This window comes from Scleropages formosus, chromosome 23 (genome assembly GCF_900964775.1).
Source record: "Scleropages formosus chromosome 23, fSclFor1.1, whole genome shotgun sequence".
NCBI lineage: Eukaryota > Metazoa > Chordata > Actinopteri > Osteoglossiformes > Osteoglossidae > Scleropages > Scleropages formosus.
The window spans coordinates 716,005-723,906 of record NC_041828.1 but is presented as its reverse complement, the minus strand read 5'-3'; the positions used below and the strand labels follow the sequence as shown (position 1 = coordinate 723,906).

The following is a 7,902-nucleotide window of genomic DNA, read 5'->3' as shown; positions in this document are numbered from 1 at the left end:
TCTTCATGGTCATTTAAGGACTAGACGTGCACTAAATATACTATATTTAACCAGAAAACAAGCAGACTGACACCACTGGGGGATAAAAACTTTGACTTTGAGACGCCAAGTGTGCATCTGTTTTCACAAATAAAATGAACACCCACACAAATACACAATCCATAAACTGTTGTGCAGAATGAAATGACCTTGTAATGGACAGAAAAAATGCCAGTGTTATGTGGAAACCCTTTATATAAGGAACAGGTGAATATTGTTTAGGGCCAGCAAGGAGTAGGATTGTCCTCGCATTGCAATGAAGGGACGCAGGTTTGAATTAACAGTGAAATCACCCATCTGTACAAACTGGTACGCAAGTGTAGAGTTGACCATTTTGGAGTTTAAGTGACCTTGGAGAGAAGTGTCAGGTATAAGCGTACCCAAAGAGTGACACAGAGCACAGGTGCGCCGTGTGTGTGTGTGTGTGTACGTACGTGTACACACGCACACCAACTTGGCCCCCCCGTACGAATTGGACGACATGCAGCGAAGGAGGCGACGGCACCAGGTCACTTTCTGTACAGTTTTTATTGCTGTATTTGGACAACTGTAAGCAGGTGTATAAATACAGGGAACAGTGGAACTGAACTAACTGGTCATAGGAAGGAGGAAAGGAAACAAACAGAGACAACGGCAGGAGAGAAGAGGTGAGACGCGGACACAGGAGAGCACAAGGACACGCGTGTCCGCTCACCGTCGGCAGCCTCTCCCCACATACGCAGCAGAGACAAGAACACATCTGAGCGATTGCCCACAATCGGCGTCCGCTCGCTCGCCCGGCTGCCCAAGCCCCTTCCTCCGCGGGTGACGCAAACGAGCAGAAGCAGGCCGGTGGGGCCTGAGACGTTCGACCGCTATGGCGGCGCCAGATCAGCGACTCATCGTACCATCGCGTCAAGGTACAACAGTAAGACCAGGACACTTCGGCCCCCAACTTCCCCGCAACACCGTGGGACTATCGGCAGCAGCCTGAGCACAAGAGCTGCTGGCAGTCCAACGTGTTCGTACCATCGGCCTCCGTGTGAACTTTACTGTTGAGGTAGGGGGGGTGGACACAAAAGGGGGGAAAAAAAAACAAAGCCTTCAGTCTAAATGCAAAGCTTTCAACTGCGAACAGACACGTCACTGCCCAATACACTGCACTGGGAACCACATACAGTACGCCGTCCGCTTCCCTCAGTCTGTAGCGCGCGCATGTGCGCGCGTGTGTGTGTGTGTGTGTGGGCGGGCGGGCGCTCGCACTGGGGGGGGAGTAACCCAATGACTTTCCCCACTGAAAGCAAGGACACCAAGTACACTGCAGAGAGAACAGCTGCCCAGACGCACCGGTTTGTAAACAGGTCAGTCCCGTTCGCCCCATCCTCTCAGGCTGAAGCTGCAACCCCACCACCCCTCAGCTCACTGTGAGCAGGACCCCCCGGGGCACACTGATCTTATTCACTTCTTTCCTTCCTGCCTGCCTTCATGGTTGCCAACAGTCTCACACCTTCAGATCTCTGTGATTTTTGTGACTCAAATAAATGAAAAGTGGTCAAATGCAGGCGCCCAGAGGCTCGGAAAAATCGACGCGAGGAACAGGAAGTAGCTGGAGAATGCAAGGAGAAGGGAGGGGTGCTCCTCCGACAGTGTCCTGGCCAACCCCAGAGCGTGTTCCAGCAGCGCACCGTAACAGGCTACATGCATAGCAGAGGCAAGGTGTGTGTGTGTGTGTGTGTGTGTGTGTGCGCGCGTGCGCGCATATGCGCACAGCTTCCCAGTAACATCTCCATTCTCTTCTGGCAGACCACCAGGGGGCGTCCCTCTCTCCTCCTGCCTTACAAGCCCTGGCTTGCAGTGTCTGCTGAGGGGTCGCCGGAGCCGCTCTGGGCTCGTTTAATGTACAGATTCAACAGCTTCAGCTGTGGACCACAAAGCAGAGTAAGAGTAAACATCTCGAAGGGAGTGTGTGCGCAATGGGTGTGTGTGAGGGACACGTGATACCCCGAAAGAGCTCACCTTGCTCCCAGACAGCTGGGTTAGGTGTGGCTTCAGCTCGTCCCCGAGGACAGAGTGGATGGCCACGAGGCAGAAGACGCAGGCCTTGCGTACGCTGCTCTCCGAGTTGTCGTAGCCCTGGGGGCACAGACGTCCCTCGTCAGTCGGTCACTCACACACAAACACATGCACGCATGGAGCATTTCAGGCTGGCATTTCACCCTACCAGGATGAGCCCGGGGACCATCTCGGGGAGCATGTGCTGCAGGCTCTCCCTGGACAAGCGGTCGATGACCTTGGTCTGCATCTTGATGGCGGCCAGGTTGATGGGGTACTCGGCCGTCTGGATGATGGGACACAGCACCTTGACGCACTGCTCCGCGCTGATGGAGCTCGCCAACATGGCCGCAGTCTCTTCCGCTGCCCGCACCACCTGAAGAGTCAAGGGGCAAAGTCGCGGGACTGCACAGAGTGAGCTCTCGCTTGTGTGCGTAGGCATGTCTGGGCACTGACCTCCTTGTGCGGGTCCTTGTGGGCCTCCAACGCCTTCATGATAGTCAGCTCGGCGTAGTTCTTGAAGCGCGACGGCTGCTGGTGCAGGATCTCCTTGAGGACCCTGAGCGCCAGCGCCCGGATCACATGCTGGAGGGAGGGAGGGAGGGAGGGGTGGAGGATAAGCACTTGTGCGTGTCCGTGCGCGTTGCGCTACCTGGACACGGCCTCACCTCGTGGTCCCCCAGCGTCTCCAGCAGGAGCAGCAGGATAGTCTTGAAGTGCTCGTCCCAGACGAGGAGCTGCCCGTCACGCAGCAGCTTCAGTAGCTCGCACAGCGCTGCCTTGCGCTCTTCCACACGCTCGTTGTGGTTGGACAGCTCCTTCAGCAGCTCCGCCACCAGCTCCGACTGGTCGAGGCCGCTGTCTGTCAGTGGTGCGGGAAAGAGGAGGCGGAGCTCGTGACACTCAGTTGTGTGTCTTTTAGGCCTGACCTTCTGTTATATTTTATTTCTCTAGCAAATTTCTTCACGGACAAAAAACTATGGGACAGTGAAAATTTACTGGTCAACTGTGGCACTGTGGTGCTGAGGTACTTACTTGGGGGGTTGTGGTCTGGAACCTACAACCGAATCACATGGGTCTGCAGCACTCGTGGAGCAAACGTCAAGTGTACGTGATGCATTAAAACGAGAACGAAGGTGTGACAGCATTACCAGCTAGTGGTTCTTATAGTCACTAAATGTAAGTCAGTCATTTAAACTTAAGTAACTTCTCTACCGGCTCCCTTTCCATCTGCTGTCAACTGTTACCGTGTCTCTTCGGCCTTCGTTCAGCGCTGTTACGGTAGAAAAATAAACTGGATCGAATCATGTCATAGTTTACTCCCCCCTCCCAAAGGGACGCTGGGGGCACCTGAGGTGAACAGCTACGTGACAACAGGACCAAACCTCACCCACACACCCACACACACACACACACACACACCCTCTGGGAAAGGCTCAGATTCGTCATCAAACATGGCCTCCTTGAAGGCGCTCTTGCTGATGGGGGAGCCGAAGGACGAGTCCGAACAGCCGATGGGGCCGTAGTCGCGTACGCCGCGTGGACTCGACTGCAGGACCGGCATCGTGTTCAGCAGCGACGTTTTGTTGTCCAGAGCTGTGCGGCCGGAGTCCACCGTGGACTCGGATCCGCAGACGCCACCCTGAGGGAGGTTCGGAAAGAGGTTCGGTCACCCCCCGCATAGCTGTCCCACAAAGACAGGCGGACGTGCCGAGGGAGCACCAGGGTGGCACTCACCGCATCTCCATCGCCGTCTCGCTTGGCATCGCGCCGCAGCGGCTCGCTCATGTCCTCCTGGCTGCGCACACTGAAGTTCTGAATGGCTTCCGTCACACCGCGCAGCGAGCTGTAGATGTCCTCCGAGTTCATGTTCTCGGTGTCATAGTCAAAGGCACTGCCAATCACACGAGTTGATGGGCAGTCTGTTTTAGCATGTCCTCCGTCAATCGGAGCAGCCAAATTAAAGCACTGTGTCCTCGACTTACAGACACAAGGGTTGCACCAAAGATGGCACCAAAGCTCCATCTACTAGCTCTGCCCATCAGCTCACACACAAATGAAAGATGACATCATCGTGCTGATCAAACCGCTGGTGAAGGAGAGAATTCTGGCAAACTGACTATTCCGGCGTGCACGGAAAGCCCTGCTCGGGCACGAGCCACAGCAGATACCCATGAAATACCTCCAGCAAAAGTAACCGAGGAGAAGAAATTCCTATAATAGCAGCAGAGCTTTGAATTGGGTACCGCACACGGCGTGTGCGACGCCAATAGAGCAGAGGGGATTTTCACACTGGTACAGCGGTGTGAAGAAAAGCCTCCTGAGACGGGGGCCCTTGTACACAAGTCATCGGCGGCGAGTACAGTTCTGATACACTCAGTTTTTCTATTCATATCTTTATGGAACTGCACACTTTTGGTACGACCCCAGTGTGTCAACAGGTGGCACTGGACACCACAGTCCTGTAGTGTTCACGTAGCTCCCCACCTGTGCAACGGGGCGCTCTGCGAGGTGCTGGTGGGTGACGTGAGGGGGCTGGACCAGCTGGCTGGGGAGCGGGGGGTGTGTCGGATGAGGGGACTGCCCGTGACAGCCTGGAGGAGACCAACAGAATAGGGTCAAGCCGCCGCGCCCCCCAAAAAGCCGGCATGCGGGTGGTGTGCCGGATAAATCTTCACCTGAGAGCCGCTGTTGCTTCCGCTGCTGCGCAGGTGGCTCTGCAGCAACTTGGTGGCACCATCTTGGAAGGTTTTGGGCAATGCTCCCAGCAGCATGGTGAACTCCGGGGTGTTGAGCTGGAACAAGGAGATCAGCACCGACTGGGCAGCCTGGGACCAACAAGAAGAGCAGCCATTAGCACAAGCCAATCGGATCGGGGCAGCTGGGTATAGCAGCCAATGGCAACGAGCCATTCGTGGCTGACGCACCTTCCTCACATCAGAGCTCTTGGGCTCCGTGGTCCAGGTGATGATGCGCGAGACTGCCAGACGAGTCTCACTGGAGTTAACAAAGTCTCCAGGGTCCATCTGGAGGGCCAACGTCTCGATGTACCGCAGAATGGCCACCTTCACCTGCACAACGATGCAAGTGTGGTTGTGGTCAGAACCCAGGCCCCTGTGGACCACACCCGCTAAGCCCAGAGCCCAGTCACAGGGCACAATTGGGTCTCATACTGTGTGCCCACAGCCTGAGGGCAACGTGTCAGAACTGTAGCATTTCTGCCCATTCTTAGCAAACCACCTTTCACACCTTGCAGGTTCCATAGAGACGGAAGAGAAGATGGAAATTAAAAGGGTTAAGACAGCGGCGAAGACGATGACCACACGTGGCAAGGCAAAGGAAATGAGAAGTGAAACCAATGGTGACAGCAAGAGCATTACTATAATTGTGCGGAGGTGTATTTACGCCACACGCGGTGCAGCGGGTTCAGTACCCAGCTCATCGGAGCTCAGCATCATCTCCAGCTCCGTGTGAAGCGATGCGTGAATAAGGCTGAAACTCTTCATATGCTCTAGGATCTTTAATAATCACAAGCCTCCTCCCCATGTGCCATATCAGCACGGTCACTTTAGTACCTCCCTGCAGAGCCCTCCCGCTGGTGCCCTGGACATACCTTCAGGTTCGGTGTCTGAGTCTGGTCCACGGTGAACCTCATCAAAATGGTGAACTGCAGGTCATTGGGAAAGGACTCCCTGTGGTGGCAAACAGGCATATGGCGGGGGTGGGGGGGGGGGGGGGGGGGTGGGGTGGAGTGAGGGCTCCATTTTACCATTGGCTATGACGCACCAGCCCTGCCCACCTGCCCGTTGCCCCACCCACCTGGTGACATCCAGCGCCCTCTGCACCTTGGCCTGTACGGAGCCCAGCAGGTCGGCACCCATCTTCTTCAGCAGCTGGGTGAGCAGGACAAAGAGCCAGTCCTGCAGGTCCTCCTTGTGCACATGGACAAAGTCAACGAGCGTCTCCAGGAACATACTGAACACCTGCAAAAGGGAAAGGAGCCGATGAGCTAGGGCACGGCCAAGGACTCGCTGCTCCCTCTCCCTCACTCACACAGACACACAGAGTGAAATTGTACAGCAAAGGAAGTCAGAGCTCTCAATGGTGTCATGCTCCATCTCTGTAGTGGTTAGAGCATTAGTAGCCAGCAGAGACATCACACAATCAACAACTACTGTGAGACTAAGAACAGAAGTGCACCAGCTCCTCAGGTTACGAATGATGGACTTACTAATTTTTCAAGATAAAAAACATTACTGTTATTTCCATTATTAATTGATTTCCTTCATTGACTGAAAACACATTGATATAAAGGGAACCCCCATCCACCCAGCAGAGGAGTGTGGGACCCCGTAAGTGCAAATTATTCACTGATCATGTCTGATCAATAACATGAGGAACATTAACCATTCGTAGGATGAACTAGCAACTTCGACATTGAGGAATTTGTGGAAACGACATTTTTACTTGAGTTACTTTATTTTAATCTAGCCCAAAGTAAAAAAAAAAAAAAAAAAAAAAAAAGATTGCTATAAAAATGAACCCTCACACCAGGAATGCATCATAACGCTTAATTTGCCTTCCAGCAGCCCTTCCATTACCCAAAATTTCATAACATTTCACAATATGATGCAAAAAGACAACAGCCAATGGGCACCGAGAATGTGCGTATCCTCAGCCGATGAGCAGCTGCCTACGGGGGGGGTACAATATGTGACCATGGTGCAACTGGTAGTGCTCTCACTGTCCGCTTAGCGAAATGTACTACAATTCATCTTGTGTCACGTCTTTTCACTGCTGCACTCACTCGCCCACCACCGATACCTTCCTGTCTAAGAGACAAAGCACTGTACTTTAGACACGGTACTTTACACCTTACAGCTATTTTAATGATGGCTTTAACAACAATAATCACACTTTATTCATCGCCATGGGGAAAAATCTCTCAGGCTGTCACTGGGGGGGAGCAGGATGGTACGACGTTTTCACCATATGATGCTGCCTCTAGAACAGATGAGTAGAATTTCACCGATAGGAGTTACAAAGTACACTTTCAGGACCGAGAGTGTTCGTAAGTTGAAAAGCCGGTGCATTGGCTGCTACGTGTTAGCTATGTAGAGCCGTATAAATCGTGCGTGAGTGTGTGCGAGTGCTGCGAACTGACTCGGGAACCAAGGCCACTTGCTGCCTGTCCCCTGGAAGAGTCAAAACCAGAGAGGGCAACTTTCATTCTACACATCATGCTCTAAAAGCACATCCTCACACAGGGCTGTTTGGGGCAGCTTGTTCATGCTGCCCCCATGAGGATCCCCCCCCCCCGAGACAGAGCCCCGGCCTGCAGCAAATGACACCAAACGGCACAGAACACGCCGGGGCAGAGCAAGGACAACCGGCGCTATTGGTGCCATCGATTCAGGTGGTTGGGCGCGACCCCCCGCTGTACAGCCACTGCGTTTGGTCCATTCCCAGTGTTTCCCAGCGTTTCCCAGGCACACACAAGGCAGTACGATTAAGAAAGTTAATTTCCCAAGCAACACACAAGACTTTGACAGCCGCAAACAGATTCACTTACTCTCTAGAGTCCCACGAGACAGGCGTGGAAAAACAAGGGGGGGGGAGAAACAAAAAAAAAAAATCTAATTAGTTTCCAAACAGAGAACAACAACATATCTTCCAAAGTCATTAAACAGTTGCACAAAAGCCCACATGTGACAGAAACAGGAAGAGTGGTGGCAGTCAACCGCGAGCGCTCGGCCCGCGTCGGCACCACTAGCTATGGCTGCGTGCCCAGAGGCCGTCCCGGGAGTGGTTGCTAGGGAACCGCACAACACC

General features: G+C 53.6%; 1 protein-coding gene across 19 annotated transcripts in view; it reads right to left on the bottom strand.

Annotated features, from left to right (window-relative positions):
• Positions 1-544: 544 nt before the first annotated feature.
• The window catches only part of clasp2 (cytoplasmic linker associated protein 2), a 36,577-nt gene continuing 29,219 nt past the window's right edge, over positions 545-7,902 (bottom strand). For 16 of the 19 annotated variants that reach the window (XM_029248292.1, XM_029248299.1, XM_029248293.1 and 13 more), the window contains 13 exons: positions 7,643-7,645; positions 5,890-6,053; positions 5,684-5,762; positions 4,998-5,141; positions 4,749-4,898; positions 4,558-4,664; positions 3,808-3,964; positions 3,493-3,712; positions 2,739-2,932; positions 2,527-2,655; positions 2,240-2,446; positions 2,035-2,151; positions 545-1,937 (listed from right to left, as the gene is read on the bottom strand). In XM_029248292.1, the coding sequence (XP_029104125.1) occupies positions 1,854-1,937; positions 2,035-2,151; positions 2,240-2,446; positions 2,527-2,655; positions 2,739-2,932; positions 3,493-3,712; positions 3,808-3,964; positions 4,558-4,664; positions 4,749-4,898; positions 4,998-5,141; positions 5,684-5,762; positions 5,890-6,053; positions 7,643-7,645 (1,755 nt within the window). In that variant the 3' untranslated portion in view covers positions 545-1,853. The remainder of the gene's footprint in view (positions 1,938-2,034; positions 2,152-2,239; positions 2,447-2,526; positions 2,656-2,738; positions 2,933-3,492; positions 3,713-3,807; positions 3,965-4,557; positions 4,665-4,748; positions 4,899-4,997; positions 5,142-5,683; positions 5,763-5,889; positions 6,054-7,642; positions 7,646-7,902) is intronic. The other 3 variants (XM_029248309.1, XM_029248307.1, XM_029248311.1) reach the window with 1 other exon arrangement.